This window comes from Artemia franciscana, chromosome 13, assembly GCF_032884065.1.
Source record: "Artemia franciscana chromosome 13, ASM3288406v1, whole genome shotgun sequence".
In the NCBI taxonomy this organism is placed as follows: Eukaryota; Metazoa; Arthropoda; class Branchiopoda; order Anostraca; family Artemiidae; genus Artemia; species Artemia franciscana.
In genome coordinates, this window is record NC_088875.1 from 39,123,076 (window position 1) to 39,146,128 (window position 23,053).

Genomic DNA, 23,053 nt, shown 5'->3' on the forward strand with positions numbered 1-23,053 from the left:
AATTCTACTTGAGTGTGGTGATGTTGATCGGTCAAGCAATTCAATTTATGTAGATATTACCAGCGGCTTTGTTAAGAAAAAATCAATAAAAACACAAATATACTTCTTATTTTACCATTTTTCCATAAAAACTAAAATAAATTACCCCTATAATAATTTTTCGAAAACGAGTAAGGAAGCTATTTTTCAAAGTCTTAAAAAATAATTTAAAAAAGAAACAATGTTGCTCTGAAAATCACTTGAACTGGATGTGTTTTTATCCATGACAAACTGGACTGTTTTCTTTTTCGGAGTGCCAAAACCCTTTTCAAAACTCAATCTTCCCAGCCATGTTCAAAAGCTAAAATTAAGTAAGCCTTTTCAAATACTTCGTGGTAACGAACTTTAAGCAAGGAACGACTCGGCTCAGTAGTGTCTAAAAAATAGCATTTTGAAAACAATTCAAAAGAAAACACATCAAAAGAATTGGCCTTTTATGTTGATTCAAATTATGTAAACTTCATTAAGTTTAATCTCACGTATCAAAAACTATGAGCCTTCGAAAATATAACTGATTTTCAAAAAGGGAGGGAGATAAATCCCCCCCGAAAAAGCTATTCTGATGAAAAATACCCCATCATATTAGAAAACCCTGTTGTAGAAATTTCGAGCTACTATAAGCAAAAATGTGGAATTTTACATTTTTTTTTACCAGAAGAAAGACCACAGATGCATGTTTATTTACTTTTTGTTTGTTTGGTTGTTTGTTTTCCCACGTGTGATTGTATTAAAAGGGTGATCGAAGAAGACCGAGAGAGGGCTCATTTGATCTGATATTATGTTCAAGTGCCCTTTTTAAGTGATCAAAACAATGGAGGCCCACTAGCCCCCCTTACCCGCCCCTTTTTTCCCTGAAGTCATCCGATCAAAACTTTGAGATAGCCATTTGATTCGCATAATTGAGAGATCCAATACATATGCCTATGTAAAAGTTGTGCCCACAAATGATGCAAATACTTTTCTGGCTATTAGAAGGTTTAGGGGGCGGCAGCTCTATTTGTGATTGTGGTAACTCATGTTCGTTTTAGAATTCATCTATTGCAGTATCTGATATCTTTATATTTGTTTTCATTATCGATTTTAATTTCTCCTCGTTTTGGGTTCTGTTTATCCATTGGCAGTAATTCCTGTTAGTTTTAAAACTAAATTATTATATGACTTTATTTCAGTTCGTCTTAGATTTTGCTTTGGATCTCTATTTTTATTTGAAAAGCTTCGTTTTGGAAAATCTTTTTTTTTAATTATTTCATGAAAAAAACCCACAAAAACTAGTATAGCACTCGTCCATTTAAGCCTAAGCTATACGTCTGAAAATCGATGCTGCTCCTTTATGTTGAAGAGTGCCATCTTACTATATAAAAATATCGAAGTAATTGTAAAAGTGATCCCGAATCATCAAGAATTAAAAACTTAAAACTGAAGCCTCTTATCTCTAATAGTAAGTCACAAATAATTGGTAAAATTTGACGGCCTTCTTTTCACTGAAGACTCCGGTCCTTCGCTTAAAGGAAAAGATTTTTTTCTAGCCTAGCGAATTACAATCTTTCTACCCTGATTCTTCAAGTAGAAATATTCTCTTAACAGTTTTGATTAGGCCACTCAAGCTTTTGGCCCCTCTATGCAGCCATAGGACCACGGATATAAGATAAAAGTCCAGGCAGAGAACGAATTTCCATCCGTATTAACCGAATATTCACAAACAATTTTTGAAAAAAATGTCAAGTGACAAAAATTTGCCATTTTAAGAAGATTCAGGACTGGTAACTACGATTTCAATTAATCTTAACGGTAGAACTTTATTGTGAAAACAAACTTTATGGAGTTTTGAAAGATAGCCTGAAAACCCTAGAAAATGTTGTCGGACTGAAATGAAAACTCCACCATTGCAATTGTCATTGTTGATAACCCCATATAGGAAAGCTACAACTCTCACCTTCAACAACAAGGAAAATTACTTTTTTTTGTATGGGTAATGATGATGTGTCCTATTTTTCTCCACTAGCGGGGCACTGAAACATTATTGAAAACTGTATAAGGGCTCATTTGAAAGGAAATTCCTATGCCTAGTGCCTTTTGTAATTATTAGAAACAAGCAACAAGATGCAATCTTTGACAAAAACTGTGACAAAAACAAAAAGTGTTTTTGACACTTTTTGACACTTTTGTCAAAAGTCACTTTTTGACAAAAACAAAAAGTGGTGGCAATCCGTGTTAACAGAGAATCAGAACCAGTTTTGCTTGCTTCAAACGACTTTTCTGGTAGATGGAAGAAATTACGTAAGGAGTACGCTAAAACCATACTGTTTGTATCAAACAGTGGTAACGTGGTGCTCGTGGTAACGAACTGTAATAAGGAACGACCCGGCTCAATAGTAACCAAAACCCTAAAAAACAGAATTTTTATAACAGTAATTACATCAAAAGAATTGCATTTTAATGTTGATTTTAAATATATAAGTTTCATCAAGTTTAGTCTTACCCATCAAAAGTTATGAGCCTGAGAAAATTTGAATTATTTTAGAAAATAGGGGGAAACACGCCCTGAAAGTCATAGAATGTTAAAAAAAAATCACACCATCAGATTCAGCGTATCAGAGAACCCCACTATTAAAGTTTCAAGCTTCTATCTACAAAAATGTGGAATTTTGTGTTTTTTGTCACAAGACAGATCACGGATGCGTGTATATTTGTTTTTTTTTTGTTCGCTTTTTTCAGGGGTGATCGTATCGACCTAGTGGTCCTAGAATGTCACGAGAGAGCTCATCTAGCGGGAATTAAAAGTTCTAGTGCCATTTTTAAGTGACCAAAAATTGGAGGGCACCTAGGCCCCCTTCTATGCTCGTTTTTCCCCAAAGTCACCAGATCAAAATTTTGAGATAGCCATTCTGTTCAGCATAGTCGAAAAACATTTTCATTATGTCTTCCGGAACGACTTAATCCCCCATACTCCCCGGGGGAGGGGTTACAAGTTACAAACTTTGACCATTGTTTACATATAGTAAAGGTTATTGGGAAGTGTGCAGACGTTTTCAGGGCACTTTTTCGCGTTGAGGGGCGGGAGTGGGTCGAGGGGAGGGGGTTACGTGGGAAGATATTTCCATGGAGGTATTTATCTTGAGAGAAGAGAATTTCCATGAAGAGGCCGCAGGATTTTCTAGCATTATTTAAAAAAAACAATGAGAAAATAAATAAAAAAAAGTTTTTTTCAGCTGGAAGTAAGGAGCAACACTAAAACCTAAAACGAACAGACATTATTAAGTGTTTAAAGGGGTTCATCTCCTCTATAACAACTCCTCCGCAATATTCCAATACCGAGGGAAACCAGGCCTCCTCCCCACCCCTTTTTTTATCGAAATCTTCCAATCAACACTATGAGCATTTAGCAAAAAAAAAAACAAAAAAAACAACTAATATCCAAATTTCGTTTTGATTATTAATGTGCGGTAGGCCAAAATCAAAACATTCATTAATTCAAAAACGTTCAGAAATTAAACAAAATAACAAGTTTTTTTTAACTTCAAGTAAGGAGCGACATCAAAACTGAAAACAAACGGAAATTACTCCGTATATGAAAGGGACTTTTCCTCTTCAACACCCCGCTCTTTACGCTAAAGTTGTTTACTGTTTTAAAAAGTAGAGTTAACAGAAAGAGTCAAACTTTAGTATAAAGAGCGGGGCGTTGAGGAGGGGACAATCCCTTGCATATACGGAATAATTTCTGTTCGTTTTAAGTTTTAATGTCGCTTCTTACTTGCAGTTGAAAAAAAACTTGTTTTTTTTTTATTCAATCCTATTATAAATTGATCTGTCAGTAAATGCAGCCTCAAAAATCCTATTGGGAAATACGACCTGGATTACAGTATTACTAATTATTCCGTGATGACCTATCGAGAAGGAAAGAAAAATGGTACTCAATTTCTTATTGGTTGAATAGTATGTTTTTCTTGGTAACTCTTTAGCTTAGGAAACTCATTCGAGTAAAAGCATTGAATCACTTTCTAAGATCTACGATGGAAAGATTATACATGTACAAATGAGGGGGGACGATAACATATTGGCTAGATCAAAGACTACATGAATTATAAACAAGCCACTCCAAATCTGTTAATAGGATCTGGTATTCTCCACGTGTGCATCTGAAGTGACCCTTTTCTATGTTGGTATGGCAACAGAGATCCCCTTGTTAAAATGAACAAGTCCATTTTTGGGAGGCAATAGCCTATTGGAGGTAAGGATAATGTCGTTCCTAACATGTAGTAACTAAGGATGGGATAAGACTAGAATATAATTTCAACACCTCACTGATAAGTTGAATATAAGAAATATTTATAAGTTTTGATGAATGTGAATGCTTTTCTTTCTTGATTTTAGCGTCTCACATGTAATACTGAAGTGGAAAACTGAAAAGTGGTGTTGAAAAGCTGGTATCAATACTCACTTATCCCAGCTGTTGCCTAGGAATTTCTTTGTATCTTTAGCCATATTCATCTTACACATAGAAATACTTCAATCTCTGTCTTCTAATTTTGTAATTTAAAATTATAATGTTTTCAATCTTTAATCGGATCGGTCTGGTGAATCAGAACTCTCGAAAGTTGAGCATCAAACTCGAAAAACTACGAACGGTAAACATAACTACGCTGTAGTCGCGCATAATTTTGACTTATCGACAATAGTGACAATAAGCGTTTTCGATTGATAATCCCGGTTCTTACTTTAGAAGTTTCGTAATCCAGAGTGTAAAAAATCGGATCAACTAATTCAATCCAATCTAAAGAAACTGTATTTTGGCACAATATTTGAATAAATCGAAAAGGTGGGAACTTACTACCCATTTTTATTTGGAAATCCAGCAAATTTATTTGAAACCTTGCCCATTTTTTAACTTTATTTAAACTTTTCCTTTCCCCCTAGAAACAAAAGGTCAGATTTAAGATATTTTTGGAGCCTATCAAGAGAAACATCAACACATATTAAGATCAAAATTAGAAAAAAGCTGTAGGCTACGATTCCTTTGATGAGAAAAACTTTCCATCTTCTATAGCAGCACAAAATGTATTCAGATTGTAAGCTTTTGAATTTTTATCACAATCTGAATATCCAAAATCGATAACCATCGAATGCAAAAGTACGGATTTACAATCCAAACATCAGATTGTGAATCAAAATCCACGATCGGATTGTGAATAGAAACGGAACTTGACAGTCAGGCTATCAATTTGAGAATCCAAATTGTAAATAGAAAAGGCTTTATAATGTGCCCACTGGCACACCTTGGAGATCCCGGTCCCACCCAAGATTTTTCTGGTGCCCTCTCCCCGTGTTTTTTCCTTTTTCACTCTTTTTTTAAGAATAAATTTGTAAATTTGGTCAATTATTGGCACCTTTGTCAGCTTCCCCCCCCCCAAGATTTTGCTCATTAATGCCCTTGTCACATTAGTCCTACCTCCAGATTTTGCTCCAGATCTGCCTCTGAATGTGCTCAAGGTATAATTGTAAAACGTATGCTTTGAGGAATTGTAGTTATTGAGAAAATTATGTTAGCCAAAGTAAAGTTGAAAAATAGTCTTGATTTCCCAAAACTACACCACTTTTAAAGCAATCGTTTCTAAGACGAATTGTTTAAAAAATGGTTAGAATTTAATGTAGCGAAATTAAGAACTTGTAGCTTTGAATACTAAAATAGTGTAATATAATGCTAATTTGTTAACGATGGAAAGAAAATTACAAATAACAATACTGAAGGTTAAAGAAATTGATTCAAAAACAGGATTTAAAACAAATTACTTTTTACTAATTAAAATTAATAATATTATAATATTAATATCAATAATTTATACAATATTATAATTATTAATATATAAATATTAATAATTAATATAAAATAAAATAATTTGTTATATTAATATAATAATTAATAAAAATAATAAAATAAAATAATATAAATATTATAAATATTAATAATTTATATAATATTAATATTAATAAACTAATATTAATAATATTATAAAACATATAAAATTAATTTTTGCTACATGACCAGTAAGCACAATGACTAAATCTATAAACTTATCCTACAATAATTAGAAATAATACGAAACAAGAAATATAATTATCATTTAAAAGTAAATTCATATCCTTAAATTCATTTCGTATATTGATTAGTTAATTTATTTTTGACCTACTAACATTACAATAAAGTGGAGAAACAAAAGAAAAATAAAAATAAAATACATACGAAGAAACATACAAAACAATATTAAGTATAAAAAACAACAATGTAAGCCAAAATAATCACAGATAAGCCTCTTCTTTTACCATGGTATTCAACTTATTTTAAGATGTCAGTGGCACTGACATCTTATAATGTCAGTGGCACTGGTATTATAATATATCAGTGGCACTATCTTTTGGTTCCTATTCCAACGAGTCAGATATAAAAGGAATTTACAGTAACAGAAATACAATGCCCTAATGTCCTTCATATTATTAAATGAAAAAAAATTAGTTTTTTTAACTGAAAGTAAGGAGAGACATTAAAACTTAAAACGAACAGAAGTTACTCCGTATATGAAATGGGTTGTCTCCTCCGCAATCCCTCGCTCTTTACGCTAAATTTTTTAATTGTTTTAAAAAGTAGAACTGTGACAAAGAGTCGAACTTTAGCGTAAAGAGCGAAGGATTGCGGAGGGTACAACCCATTTCATATACGGAGTAATTTCTGTTCGTTTTAAGTCTTAATGTCGCTCCTTATGTTAGGTTAAAAAAACTAGTTTTTTTTATTAAATTTTGGAACGTTTTTGAATTAATGCATGTTTGATCTTGGCTCTCCGCAGATAAATTATTAAAATGAAATTTGGATATTAATTCTTTTTTTTGGCTAATTGGCTTTCTCTTAGTTTTGATCAGACGATGTTGAGAAATAAGGGGTGGGGAAGGAGCCCTGTTGCCCTCCAATTTTTCGGTTACTTAAAAAGGCAACTAGAACTTTTAATTTTTAACGAACGTTTTTATTAGTAAAAAATATACGTAACTTAAGAATTAACTTACGTAACAAACTTTTATGTTCTTATATTTTCATTATGTATATGAGGGGGTTTGTCCCCTCGTTAATACCTCACTCTTTACACTAAATCTTAAGTTTTGTCCCAATTCTTCAAGAATAACCCTTGAATCAGAAAGGCCGTAGAATAAACAGTTTAAATTACTAAAAATACTTTAGGATAAAGAGCGAGGTATTTATCTTCTCCTAAATACCTCGCTCTTTATGCTAAAGTATTTTTAGAGCCCCTCATATGCGTAATAATCTATGTTCGTTTTAAGTTTTAATGCTACTCCTTACTTTCAATTGAAAAAAAACTTTTTCATGTTTATTTTTTCATTGTTTTTTTTTTATAGTAATGCTAGAGAATCCCACGCCCTTTTCATTGAATTTCTCTTCCCCCATGACATATTCCTCCAAGGAAAGATCCTCCCACATAGCCCCCTCCCCTCAACCCCAGCCCCAAACCAAACAAGAGCTAAGAGCTCATATGGCACTTGTGACGAGGCGAGAAGAGCTAAGAGCCAAGAGATCATGGTATGAGCTCTAACAAAATTCTCTGAATCAATAGATTGATTTAAAAAAGAAAATAAGAGGCTTAATGCCGGTCAGGATTTAAAATAAGAGCTCTGAGTCACGATGTCCTTCTAAATATCAAAATTCATTAAGATCCGATCACCCACTCGTAAGTTATAAATACTCAATTTTTTCTCATTTTTCCTCTCCCTTTAGCACCAGATGGTCGAATCTGGGAAAACGACTTTATCAAGTCAAATTGTTCAGCTCCCTGACACGCCTACCAATTTTAATCGTCCTAGCACGTCCAGAAGCACCAAACTCACCAAATCACTGAACCCCTCTCCGAACTCCCTCAAAGAGAGCGAATCCAGTACGATTCTGTCAATCACGTATCAGGGACATTTGTTTATTCTATCCACCAAGCTTCATCCCGATTCCTCCACTCCAAGTGTTTTTCCAAGATTTCCCCCTCCAACTCCCCCCAATGTCAAAAAATCTGGTTGGGATTTGAAATAAGAGCTCTGAGACATGAATTCCTTCTAAAAATCAAATTTCATTAAGATCCGATCATCTATTCGTAAGATAAAAATACCCCAATTTTCACGTTTTCCAAGAATTCTGGTTTCCCCCTCCAACTCCCCCAATGTCACAGGATCTGGTAGGAATTTAAATTAAAACTTTAAAGCACAAGATCCTTCTAAATATCAAATTACATTAAGATCTGGTCACCCTTTCGTAAGTTACAAATACCTCAATTTTCAAAATCACCCCCCCCCCCCAATTCCACCAAAGAGAGCAGATCTGGTCCGGTTATGTCAGTCACGTATCTTAGACAGGTTTCTATTTTTCCCATCCAGTTTTATCCTGATCTCACCGCTTTAAGTATTTTCTAAGATTTCCGGTCCCCCCAACTGCCCCCCACCCAATTACGCTTGATCCGGTTGAGATTTAAAATAAGAGATCTGAGTTACGAGGTCCTTCTAAATATGAAGTTTCATGAAGATCCGATCACTCCTTCGTAAGTTAAAAATACGTAATTTTTTCTTATTTTTCAGAATTAGCCCCCAGAATTAGCGGATCCATTCCAATTATGTAAATCACGTATGTAAGACTTCTACTCTTATTTTTCCCACCAAGTTTCATCCCGATCCCTCCAATCTAAGCGTTTTCCATGATTTTAGGTTCCCCACCCCAAAACTTCCCCCAATGTCACCAGATCCGGTCAGGATTTAAAATAAGAGCTTTGAGACACGATATCCTTCTAAATATCGAATTTTATTGAGATCCGATCACCCCTTTATAAGTTAAAAATACCTCTTTTTTCTAATTTTTCAGAATTAATCCCTCCCCCAACTACCCCAAAGAGAGCGGATCCGTTCCGGTTATGTCAGTCATGTATCTAGGACTTGTGCTTATTTTTCCCACCAAGTTTCATCCCGATCCCTCCACTCTAAGTGTTTTCAAAGTTTTAGGTTTCCCCCTCCCAACTCCCCCCCCGCCCAATGTCACCAGAGCCGGTCGGGTTTAAAATAAGAGCTCTGAGACACGATATCTTTCTAAATATCAAATTTCATTGAGATCCGATCACCCGTTCGTAAGTAAAAATACCTCATTTTTTCTAATTTTTCAGAATCACTCCCCCCCCCAACTACCACAAAGAGAGCGGATCCGTTCCGGTTATGTCAATCATGTATCTAGGACTTGTGCTTAATATTCCCACCAAGTTTCATCCCGATCCCTCCACTCTAAGTTTTTTCCAAGTTTTAGGTTTCCCCCTCCCAACTCCCCCCCCAATGTCACCAGGTCTGGTCGGGATTTAAAATAAGAGCTCTAAGAAACTATATCCTTCTAAATATCAAATTTCATTGAGATCTGATCACCCGTTCGTAAGTTAAAAATACCTCATTTTTTAATTTTTCAGAATTACCCCCCCCCCAACCACCCCAAAGAGAGAGGATCCGTTCCGGTTATGCCAATCATGTATCTAGGACTTGTGCTTATTTTTCCCACCAAGTTTCATCCCGATCCCTCCACTCTAAGTGTTTTCCAAGATTTTAGGTTTCCCCCTCCCATATCCCCCCCAATGTCACCAGATCCGGTCGGGATTTAAAATAAAGCTCTGAGACACGATATCCTTCCAAACATCAAATTTCATTAAGATCTGATCAACAGTTCGTAAGTTAAAAATACTTCAATTTTTCTATTGTTTCAGAATTAACCGGCCCCCCACTCCCCCCAGATGGTCAAATTGGGAAAACGACTATTTCTAATTTAAGCTGGGCCCGTCCCTGATACGCCTGCCAAATTTCATCGTCCTAGCTTACCTGGAACTGCCTAAAGTAGCAAAACCGGGACCGACAGACCGACAGAATTGGCGATTGCTATATGTCACTTGGTTAATACCAAGTGCCATAAAAATCCCACAGAAAACGTCTGTACGCTTCCCAATAACCATTACTGTATGTAAACACTGGTCAAAGTTTGTAACTTGCAGCCCCCCGCCAGGGACTGTGGGAAAGTAAGTTACCCCAAAGACATAATTATTATGGTTTTCGACTATGCGGAACAAAATGGCTATCTCAAAATTTTGATCCGTTGACTTTGGGGAAAAATGAGCGTGGGAGGGGGCCTAGGTGCCCTCCAATTTTTTGGTCACTTAAAAAGGGCACTAGAACTTTTCATTTCCGCTAGAATGAGCCCTCATGCGACATTCTAGGACCACTTGTTCGATACGACGACCCCTGGAAAAAAAGAAAACAAATAAACACGCACCCGTGACCTGTCTTCTGGCAAAAAATACGAAATTCCACATTTTTGTAGATAGGAGCTTAAAATTTTTGCTGTAGGGTTCTCTGAAACGCTGAATGCGATGGCGTGATTTTCGTTAAGATTCTATGACTTTTAGGGGGTGTTTCTCCCTATTTTCCAAAATGAGGCAAATTTTCTCAGGCTCATAACTTTTGATGACAAAGACTAAATTTGATGAAACTTATATATTTAAAATCAGCATGAAAATCCAATTCTTTTGATGTATCTTTTAGCATCAAATTCCGTTTTTTGGAGTTTCGTTTACTATTGAGCCGGGTCGCTCTTTACTACAGTTCGTTACCACGATCTGTTTGACTGTTATTGAAAAAAATGGACCCAACCCGGCAGACTAAGATTGGAATGGTCATAATAAGTTGATTAAAGTCTACCCAAGGTCTTAAGAATGTCACCACGATTTGGGATAGTTTTAGCATAACCTGCTTTAACTTCATTCTTAATGTCTAAAAGTGCACTAAAAAGAATGACAGGATAATACATAAGCCAGTATTTCTTAGAAGAAACAAAATCCTAAACTAATCCTCATAATTTCTTACCAGTATGTGAACGCTGATGTATCACAAGCTGGCCACTTTGTATAAAATCTTTGCCACAAATTTTACAATGGTGTGGTCTCTCGCCTGTGTGAATTCTTCTATGTCTATGGAGTTTTCCAGAATGTTCAAAGGCTCTACCACAGATATCACATCTGTACGGTCGTTCCTGAAATAATTTAGAATCCATATTTGTTACTTTTTTCTGAACTACTTATCACAATAGCACACGGTTGACTAAATTTCGTATAGACTGTGGCCTTTGAAGCACCTTTCACAACCTCTGTTGCAATACTGGCCTATCGCAGAAAAGAAACATGTATACACAAGGGTTGAGGTAAATACAGTGATGACAAAAATTTCTTGTCTAGATAAGGTATGAGATGAAGATTAAGAAAAAACCGTTAGGCCTTCCTGACCCTTTCAAAAAGTAAGAAAAACACCTTAAAATAAAGTGTCTTCCTAAATACATCGTGCGTAATGTGACCAATAATCTATATATGCCATCCAGGACAAGTCAGGGGCGGATCTAGAGTAAAATCTTGGGGAGGGGGGCAATGTGAAAAGGGCGCCAATGAAAAAAAAGTCTTCCGGGGGGGGGTCCATATGACAAAGGTACCAGTAATTGACCAAATTAACAAATTTAGGTACTTGTGAATCATTCAAAACACACTCAGTAAGTGAAGTTAGGGTCTTCCGTAAAACAAACCACGATGCTGGTACATTTTATGAGAAAATCGGTTTCATAACCACAAGACAAAAGTCAATTTAGTTTGCTACGCATAGTGATAGAAGTTTGTGTCTGAACAGGGATTTTGAAATGAAGATTTGGGACTTGCCAAAGACTGAAAAAGAGGCAATTATATTTTTCCAGGATAAGGGGCTGTTGCCCACAACAAAACAGTGCGTCCATGGACACTTTATACTCTTACGAGAAGGAAAATTACGAGAAGGAACGCACAGCGATAGAAGATACCTAACCTAACTTCACTTATTGAGTGTGTTCTGCAAAATGTGAAGTAATATAATCCGGATTCTTTTTAAAATACCATTATTAAGAAGGGGGAAAAGACCTGAAGCATAAAAGACAGAATGGTCACAGGAAGAAAAATAAAGTTTGGCCAGCGCACGTCTATTATACTTCCCTCTGTTTGCAACAATCTTTGCATAGCCAATCTGGGTCTTTTTACTTATTAAATAAAACAAAACTAGTTGTTTTAACTGAAAGTAAGGAGCGACGTTAAAGCTTAAAACGAACAGAAATACTCCGTATATGAAATGGGTTGTCCCCTCCGCAATCCCTCGCTCTATGTGCTAAAGTTTTTAATTGTTTTAAAAAGTAGAATTGTGGTAAAGAGTCAAATTTTAGCGTAAAGAGCGAGGGATTGCAGAGGGGACAACCAATTTCATATACGGAGTAATTTCTGTTCGTTTTAAGTTTTAATGTCGCTCCTTACTTTCAGTAAAAAAAACTAGTTTTTTATTATTTAATTTCAGAAAGTTTTTGAATTAATACATGTTTGATTTTGGCTCTCCGCACATAAATTATTAAAATGAAATCTGCATATTAATTCTTTTTTTTTGCTAAATGGCTTTCTCTTAGTTTTGATCAGACGATTTTGAGAAATAAGGGGTGGGGAAGGTGGCCTTTTTGCCCTAAAATTTTTCGGTTGCAAGAGAAGAAACATCCGTATGACCAGAAAAGTATTTACCTGAAATCTTAGCCAGCACACTAGAAATACAAATCTTGAAAAGTGTAGGGGACAGAACACCGCCCTGCCTAACCCCTCTTCGTACCCTTATAATAGTGTCTGGTGCAGACCTTAATTGAAGAAAAGAATCTGAATACCAAAACCTAAGAAGCATCATAACAGAGAAATTGACCCCAGAATTATATAGAGAAAAAAGGAGCTGACTATGGACCACATTATCAAACCCTCTGAAAGATCCGAAGAACAAATATACAGATCATTTCCCTTTTGAAGAATTATCAGCCAGTAGAGAAGACAGAATCTTATGCGCATGCTATGTTTACTTCAAAATAAAATTCAAAAGATCAGATTCAAAAGAAAGAATAACAGATAAGACGAATAAGTTTGGGTGTTTAATAAGTTTCATCTCTACCTTTTATAGCAAGTAGTTACTATTTATTTATGGTTAAAATGTATAATTTGTAGTTTATTTCTCTCACTTGATAGCTAATACTATGATTTCTAAAAGGATTTTTAAATTACACTAGTATGTGTTACCAAGTTGTGGGGTGGGCTTGAAATCTGTAGAGTGAGTTAAATTGCAATAGCCTCTACCTGCTATTTCTCAAAACTTTCGTCATAAAGAGTGTTTCAAACAGTTCGTGGTAACGAACTGTAGTAAGGAGCGACCCGGCTCAATAGTAAACTCTAAAAAACGGAATTTTGATATCAATAGCTACATCAACAGAATCGCATTTTAACGCCGATTTTAAATATATAAGTTTCATCAAGATCAATTATACCAATCAAAAGTTACGAGCCTGAGAAAATTTGCCTCATTTTAGAAAATAGGGGGAAACCCCCTAAAAGTCATACAATCTTAAAGAAAATCACACCATCAGATTCGGCGTATCACAACCTTATTGTAGAAGTTTCAAGCTCCTATCTCCAAAAATGTGGAATTTCGCATTTTTGCCAGAAGACAGATCACGGATGCGTATTTATTTGTTTGTTTTTTGTTTTTCCAGGGGTGATCGTATCGACTGAGTGGTCCTAGAATGTTGCAAGAAGGCTCATTTTATCGGAAATTAAAAGTTCTAGTGCCCTTTTTAAGTGGCCAAAGAATTGGAGGGCACCTAGGCCCCCTCTTACGCTCATTTTTTCCCAAAAGTCACCGGACGAAATTCTGAGATAGCTATTTTGTTCAACATAGTCTAAAAACCTAATAACTATGTCTTTAGGGACGACTTAATCCCCCGCAGTTCCCAGGGGAGGGGCTGCAAGTTACAAACTTTGACCTGTGTTTACATTAAACAAAAAAAACAAGTTTTTAAAATGAAAGTAAGGAGCGACATTAAAACTTAAAACGAACAGAAATTGCTCCGTATATGAAAGGGGCTTTTCCTCCTCAATGCCCCGCTGTTTACGCTAAAGTTTGACTCTTTCTCTTAACTCTACTTTTTAAAACAGTAAAAAACTTTAGCGTAAAGAGCGGGGCATTGAGGAGGAAAAGCTCCTTTCATATACGGAGTAATTTCTGTTCGTTTTAAGTATTGATGTCGCTCCTTACTTTCATTTGAAAAACTAGTTTTTTTTTGTTTAATTTCTGGACGTTTTCGAATTAATGTATGTTTTGATCTTGGTTCTACACACATAAATAATTAAAACGAAATTTGCATATTAATTTTTTTTGGCTAAATGGTTTTTCATAGTTTTAATCGGAAGATTTTGAGAAAAAAGGAGCGAGGGAGGAGGCCTAGTTGCCTTACAATTTTTTGATTACTTAAAAAGGCATTAACTTTAATTTTTTTACGAACGTTTTCATAAGTAAAAATATACGTAACTTACGAATTAACTTACATAGCGAACTTCTGTATTCGTATGTTTTTATTGCGTATATGAGGGGGCTCGCCCCTCGTCGATACCTCACTTTTTACACTAAAGCTTAAATTTTGTCCCATTTACTTAAGAATGGCCCCTGAATCACAAAGGCCGTAGAATAAGTAGTTGTAATTACTAAAAATATTTTAGCGTGAAGAGCGAGGTACTACGAGGAGGTAAACCCCTCATATGCGTTATAATGTCTGTTCGTTTTCAATTTTAATGCTGCTCGTCACTTTCAGTAAAAAAACTTTTCATATTTATTTTTTCATTGTTTTTTTTTAAATAATGCTAGAAAATCCTGCGCCCCCTCCATTGAAAGTCTCTTCCCCCATGAGAATTTCGTCCATGGAAAGATCCTCCCACGTAACTCCTCCCCTCAACTCTCCCCCCCCCAACCAAAAAATCCCCCTGAAAAGGTCTTTACACTTCCCAATAACCATTGCTATATGTAAACACAGGTCAAAGTTTGTAACTTGCAGCCCCTCCCAAGGGGACTGCGGGGAGTAAGTCGTCCCAAAAGACATAGTTATTAGATTTTTTGACTATGGTGAATAAAATGGCTATCTCAAAATTTTGATCCGGTGACTTTGGGGAAAAAATGAGCGTGGGAGGGGGCCTAGGTGCCCTCCAATTTTTTTCGGTCACTTAAAAAGGGTACTAGAACTTTTAATTTCCGTTAGAATCAGCCCTTTCGCGACATAATAGGACCACTGAGTCGATACGATCACCCCTGGGAAAATATAAAACAAATAAACACACATCCGTGATTTGTCTTCTGGCAAAAAATGCGCAATTCCACATTTTTGTAGAAAAGGGCTTGAAACTTCTATAATAGTGTTCTCTGATACGCTGAACCTAATGGTGTGATTTTCGTTAAGATCGTATGACTTTTAAGGGGTGTTTTCCCCTATTTTCTAAAATAAGGCAAATTTTCTCAGGCTCGTAACTTTTGATGGGTATAACTGATCTTGATGAAATATATTTAAAATCATATATAAAATCATTTGAAATATATCTTTATATGTTTAAAATTGGCATTAAAATGCGATTCTTTTGATGTAACTATTGGTATCAAAATTCCATTTTTTTAGAGTTTCGGTTACTATTGAGCCGGGTCGCTCCTTACTACAGTTCGCTACCACGAACTGTTTGGTATATTAATGGTTACTGGGAAGTGTACAGACGTTTTCAGGGGGATTTTTTTGGTTTAGGGGGGTAGTTGAGGGGGTGGGGTTACGTGGGAGGATATTTCCATGGAGAAACTTCTCATGGGGAAGATAATTTCAGTGAAGGGGGCGCAGGATTGTCTAGCATTACTTGAAAAAACAATGAAAAAATAAATATGAAAAGTTTTTTCTACTGAAAGTTAGGAGCAGCATTAAAACTTAAAACGAACAAAAATTATTACGCATATGAAGGGTTTACCTCCTCGTTATACCTCACTCTTTACGCTAAAGTATTTTTAGTAATTTCAACTATTTATTCTACGGCCTTTGTGATTCAGAGGTCATTACAAGTGGCCAAAACTGGCCAAACTTACTCTGACCTTACAAGGTTTCTTACGCTTCGGGTCATTCTTCTGACCTATAAATCTTTTGTTGTGAATTTGAGGGATAAACTGAAAAAAAAAATATTTTCAGGCTAGCCAACGGGAGGATCTAGATAATAATTAAATAAAAAGAAAAACAAGTTTTTTTTTAACTAAAAGTAAGGAGCAACATTAAAACTTAAAATGAACAGAAATTACTCGTGTATGAATCGTATATGATATCCCCTTGCGTTACGTTACGTTGATAGTAAACCGGCCTTAACACACCTATTTTGAAAGAAATTCTAGATGGAGGGGTGATGTCCCACTTTCCCCTCTTAACACAGCCGCCCTTTCAAATCAGGCTCTGGATCCGTGCTTGATTTTATTGCTATTAAAGTAAAATTTAATTAAAATCAAATAAAAACTATATCTTCAACAACAACGAAAAAAAAAGAAAAGGAAAAAAAAACCAGACACTGATGCAACATTTTGACTTTAAATGCCTATTCAGAACTAAATTCCAGCTACAACTTCAAGTCCGATTTCTATATAACATTTTCAAACGTCATTTAACGCGCAATTTCAATTTCATTAATATTATATTTAAAAAAACACTACGTAAAACACAACAACTTGTGCAACTAGCGCAATTAACTATGCTGTACCCTAATAAATCTACATAATTTTTGTAAAAACTACGTTTTCATAAAACGATTTTTTTAATTATGAGCAAAAAACAAGAAAAAAGAAATCTGAGAATTTGTGCCACTCAGGATAATAATAGTAAAATTAATATGACATATTTGAATTAGTAATAGATAGTTTTGCTATCAAAATTTTATATGTTCATTATATTTGTAATGTTACTTGTCATATTGACCATATTGAACAGAGCAATTGGACATTTTCTCATATTATTGTAGTTCTCTGAAACTGTGATTGAAACAGTGTGATTATAACAGTAAAACAGCTGTGGTTTAAACTGTGAGCTAAATCACGGCATTACACTGTGAGCTATGTACTATTACAGTTTGTATTGCATAATCCGAAGGTTATACACAAAAGTCGTGATTACATACATCGAAGTACAAAACCAATTAAAATCAAAACTAAACACAGTCACAAAGTGCTTCTATTCACGACATTTGCGCCTCACTTCCATCGCCTTCAGCGCATCTTCCACCCTAGTAATCTTTGCGTAGTAGTTGATGTATCCCCCCATTGCAATTCTTGGCTGAATAGCCTTGAATCAAAATTAAAACCAAACACAATCAAAACAAAACAAAAAGTCACAAAGTACTTCTATTTGCAATATTTGCGCCTCTCTTCCACCGCCTTCAGAACAAAATCTCCGTCCCTAATAATCATTTGTGGAGTGGCTCATGTACCCCACCCCCATTACACTTCTTGGCTGAAGGGCATTAAATCAAAATCAAAACCAAACACAATCAAAAGAAAACAAAAATTAAATTTCATCACCTGCAGCACAAAATCTCCCACCCTAATAATCGTTTGTGGAGTAGTTAGTATACCCCCCTTCCCCATTAAATATCCTGGCTGAAGAGCCTTAAGCGCAGATCAGCACCGTCGGTTAGGACTCTAAGGGCCTTGTGCCGCATCCTTTACCCTTTCCTTAGTTGATATGAGAAGTGAGAATGCCAACAAGTATCACTTCAGAATTTCCCTCCGGCCAGTTTACCCTAATTTGAGACAGCTCGACACCTCAAGAGAAAATGGTCCAATCCATATTCATTAACGTCACATTCATTATATAACATTATATTCATCAACATTGTGAAAGCAATGATTCATAGCCATATTAATAATTTTCAATTGAAAGTTATAAAAAAGGCTAATCAAACTAACTGGCTGTATAAACGCTATAAAAAAAAAAACAAAAAAAAAACAAACAGAAATTAAGATGAATGAAGAAATTACTCTTAAAACAAAAACAGATATTACACTGAAAAATAAATCCGAACAAGAATTATAGTTAAAAGGTATTCCATTGCCCCCCCTCAAATCCTCTAAAAGGCTAGAGTATCAAAAGCTATTTAAGGATGCATAATTAATAGTATTGTCATGGCAGGGGCTTAGCTAGTGGATGGTGCAGGAGGGGACGGCTGTCCCTAAGCGCAGCCTCAGAAAGGTCCCCAAACTGAGTTATTTGTTTACTTGCATTGTCGTAGTGATATCGGGGAGAGAGGGAGGGGGGGTAGCATTATCACCGAGTGCTGAAACCCTTTCTACGCCTCTGTGTTTAGGTGTCCCCTTATCTATTAATATGAAAGGAATGGATTTAACAGACGAAAACAGTGAGAAAAATAATGTAATTTTGAAGCACGAATAAGTGTATTGGTGTCAACACAAATAAGTATATTTGAGTAGATCAAACAAACACAAATAATAGTATGACTGATAAGTGTGGTGGTGTAGTTGCTCAGACCCCTAGAAGGCTACACCTAAATTAATGAACTAAATAAATGAAATTGAAATCCTAATTTAGCCCATGGATTTTCTATATATAGTGCAGGACTGGAAATGGAAGAAATCATTGATGAAAGCGTGGTACAAGTGTGGTGGTGTAGTTGCTCAGACCCCTAGAAGGCTACACCTAAATCAATGAACTAAATAAATGAAATTGAAATCCCAATTTAGCCCATGGATTTTCTATATATAGTGCAGGACTGGAAATGGAAGAAATCATTGATGAAAGCGTGGTACATGTTGAATAAGAAAATTCTTGGAATTCCGAGCAGTATTTAGCTTTTAATATTATAATGGAAAATTGCACAAACTTATATTAGGAATATTCCTTAAATAATCTTTTATTTATTACAAATCACGAATGATGAATCATGTTTATATGCGCAAGAACTAAGAGGGGGGCGTGAAGGGAAATAGACTCAGGGCCCAGATTATGGTCCCTTATGGTAAATTTGCTGGTTATTTTTTTATTTAATTCGCTAGCTAAAAGATCAGTATACCATTTGACGAGCCTTTTAATGTTCATTACAACATACTAATCGCAAAACTTGCAAATCCACCCAAGCCCCTTCACTTCGTAATGGGGTCAGATATAGCCCTAATCTACAGTCAACATCGTTCAGATTTCGTTGGTTTGCATTATATTTCTGTGCTTATCCCTCACCAACAGTTTTTTTTTTTTTTTTTTTTAATATCAAATAAAGACAATTTGATAGAAAACACTGTATTTAGAATGAACGTCAAAAGTCAGATCGAGTTGTATGTTCATCTTATTTCACCAGTTGTTTGTTGTACGTTCACCGTGAATTAATCGAGAAAGTCACAAATTTACCCCACTTTTTACTCAAAGGATACGCCAAAAACAATTAAGGTTTGAACATAATAGTTAAATAGTAGATTACTGAGTAATATTTGAGCTAAGAAAGTCAAGGAGTTGAATGACAAAAGACAAAAAAAAAACCACTGCTTCCTATTCCAACTTCATCACTTAATCGAAAGTATTTTTAGTAAGCCTATTCGAAAGATGCAAGTTAAATAACTACCCACAAAACCAAACACAAACCGAAAAATACCTTTTTATGACCTGTTTGTAGACTTTCCTGTTTCGAAAAGCCTTGTAGGACAAAAACAATTTAAGCAATAGGATATATTTTATCTTCATCGAAACTTCTATCTTCTTATCTTCTTCGAAAGCATTTTTTCGGATGCAGTAGTTTATTTTTGTACTTTTGTTAAACAGATTTTCTTAAGCTCAGCTTTGTCTATCGATTCGTTAAACTCGTATTCCCATTTCAAGTTTTTGGATTTTTTTTTTTTTAATTGTGCTACATCATCTTTTCTGACTTTTAAAAACAGTCGGAAATCGATGTTTCGGCATCAAAATTGTTTTCACCAGACTTTGTATAGGTTATAACAAAAAAAAAAAAAAAAAAAAAAAAAAAAAAAAATCTTAAATGTTATTGACGACTGCTTGTCAACCAGCATACTGTTTTGTCGCGTAGCATTGCAAATTTAGTAGCCTCCTTTGTCCCTATGTTATGTTGCCTTAAGTTTGCATATTTCTGGGGTTTTCGGACAACCCAAATCCATTGTTTGAACCATCCAATTATGATACCTAACTTACCCCGGAGGGATCACACTTTTGAAAGTTCGAGGTTTAGAGTCGTGTGTGACTGTGCGAGATAAGTTTCAAAATCCTACTAATACATGTACTTTTCTGTTTTGGATTTCTGTTTTTCTAAATATTAAAAACCTTGGTAATTATAAGTTATAGCACCTATGCTAAGCTCTTAATCGCTTGACCCACTGTAGAACCAGTTTCTTTGTTATTTTCTTTCAGCTTAGCGTAAAACCTAAGACAAGTGATATAATAGATGGGAAATATATAATTTGGGTGTATATTTGCATATTAGGGACGGGGAGGGAGTGGGGGAAAAGTAGTTGAATATTGCGAAGTTACATAGCAATTCTTGATTCATATTATTTAGAATAATTGTAGCTAGCACATTTTGCATGTAGACCTGCTAAACTTTACCCCCCCCCCCCAATGTGCAAATATAAAGCCCAAATTTGTTTCTAAAGTATCATATTTTCATCATATTTTGAGATATTTCCTTAGGATTATTCAGAGAAATAGGTTCTGCCACTCGTAAGATAAAGATACCTCAATTTTCACGTTTTCCAAGAATTCCGGTTTCCCACTCCAACTCCCCCAATGTCACCGGATCTGGTCGGGATTTAAAATAAGAGCTCTAAAGCACAAGATCCTTCTAAATATCAAATTTCAATAAGATCTGATCGCCCGTTCGTAAGTTACAAATACCTCATTTTTTCTAATTTTCCGAATTACTCCCTGCCCCCCGACTCCACCAAAGAGGGCGGATCCAGTCCGGTTATGTCAGTCACGTATGTTGGACATGTTTTATTCCTCCCACCAAGTTTCATCCTAATCTCCCCGCTTTAAGCGTTTTCCAATATTTCCAGCCCCCCCCCCCAATGACGGAGGATCCGGTCGGGATTTTTAATAAGAGATTTGAGTTACGAGTTCCTTCTAAATATGAAATTTCATTAAGATAAGATCGCTCACTCGTAAGTTAAAAATACGTCATTTTTTTCTAATTTTTCAGAATTACCCCCCCCCCCAAAAAAAAGAGCGGATCCGTCCCGGCTTCATCCCCATCCCTCCACTCTAAGCGTTTTCCAAGATTTTAGGTCCCCCCACTCCCCAAAGGTCACCGGATCCAGAGCGGATCAGTTCCGGTTATGTCAGTCACATATATTGGACTTGTTTTTATTCTTCCCACCAAGTTTCATCCTGATCTCTTCGCTTTAAGTGTTTTCCAAGACTTCCGGTCCCCCCCCTGACTCCTTCCCCTTAATGACTCTGGATCCGGTCGGGATTTAAAGTAAGAATTCTGAGTTACGAGATCCTTCTAAATATGAAATTTCATTAAGATCTGATCAATCCTTCGTAAGTTAAAAATAACTCACTTTTTCTAATTTTTCAGAATTAAAACTCCACCCCCCCCCCCAAATAGAGCAGATCCGTTCCGGTTATGTCAATCACGCATCTAGGACTTCAGCTTATTTTCCTCACCAAGTTTCATCCCGATTCCTCAACTCCAAGCGGTTTCCAAGATTTTAGGCTCCCCCTCCAAATCCCCCCAATGTCACCAGATCTGCTCGGGATTTAAGACAAGAGCTCTGAGACACGATATCCTTCCAAACATCAAATTTCATTAAGATCTATGGCCCGTTCGTAAGTTAAAAATACTTCATTTTTCTATTTTTTCCGAATTAACCGGCCCCCCACTCCCCCCTCTAGGTGGTCAAATCGGAAAAACGACTATTTCTAATTTAATCTGATCCGGTCCCTGGTACGCCTGCCAAATTTCATCATCCTAGCTTACCTGGAAGTGCTTAAAGTAGCAAAACCGGGACCGACAGACCGACAGACAGACCGACAGAATTTGCGATCGCTATATGTCACTTGGTTAATATCAAGTGCCATAAAAACACATAAAAATGAAGAAATAACAAGGAAATATGATTCATCGATGCTAGGCGTATATTATAAAGTAAGAATTCTATTTTTTTTAGGTTATTTTCTTTTTACAGCCTAGGGCTATATGAGACCATTACAGGGGGGGGGGGGTGGAGATGAATTTTCAAAGAACGCAAACCAAGTCATCGGAGTAAGCAAAAAATTAGCAATATAAAAATAATTAGCAATATAAAAATATGTCTACTTTTGTTCTAGCATGTTTGCTTCTGAAGATCCCAGATTCTGAACCTTTATTTACGCCATGCGCGGAAGAAATCAAGTGGAATGGAGAGAAGCTCAGTTTTAGATCAGTCAAGTAAGAAACGAATGGAAGAAAAGGAACCTTTACCGCCCCAGGAAAACCCAAAAGCATAACAAAGGTATTAGAAAAGAAGTTACAGTATACTAGAAAGGGATCAAGAAGAGCAAAATAATAAAAGATCAAGAAAACTAGAGAAAAATCATATATATCATTACTGATGGCTGTTACAAGAATGTTTTTGCTTTATATTGGTAATAAATCTTTTTTACCTATTAATTTTGTCTTAAATTTTCATTAGAACTGGATTAAGGAGTAAAAAAATTGAAGCAAACAACTACCGGGCTCACAAGGCATGTACTAGAGTCTGAGTAAAACTTTGTGTCTGAATTTTTCCGAAGAAGAGAAAAAAATTACCCTTCGGTTCCGAATTCTTCTAAATGAGAGCAAAGAAAGTTAAAATTTATTTCGGAATTTTCTCAACGTCTTAAGAGCTATTTTCTTAACTGTTCATAGAGACAGCACTTTTAAACCATAACTAAGCCCCCCTCCCTGGATTGCGTGGAACATGCTTAAATCATAGAAACGTGTTATCATTGTGTTTCCTATAGTTGTTTCAAAAAATTGGAATTCAGTGTGAAAAGTCCTGTTACGAGGTACATTTTTTAAAAATCTTTTATGTCTTAAAACGACATTTA

The 23,053-nt window shown here is 35.6% G+C and overlaps 1 protein-coding gene across 3 annotated transcripts in view; it reads right to left on the minus strand.

The window, feature by feature from the left end:
• The window catches only part of LOC136034915 (zinc finger and BTB domain-containing protein 38-like), a 75,269-nt gene that overhangs the window by 13,414 nt on the left and 38,802 nt on the right, over window positions 1-23,053 (minus strand). For all 3 annotated transcript variants that reach the window (XM_065716419.1, XM_065716418.1, XM_065716420.1), the window contains one exon: window positions 10,963-11,128. In XM_065716419.1, coding sequence (XP_065572491.1) covers window positions 10,963-11,128 — 166 coding nt within the window. The remainder of the gene's footprint in view (window positions 1-10,962; window positions 11,129-23,053) is intronic.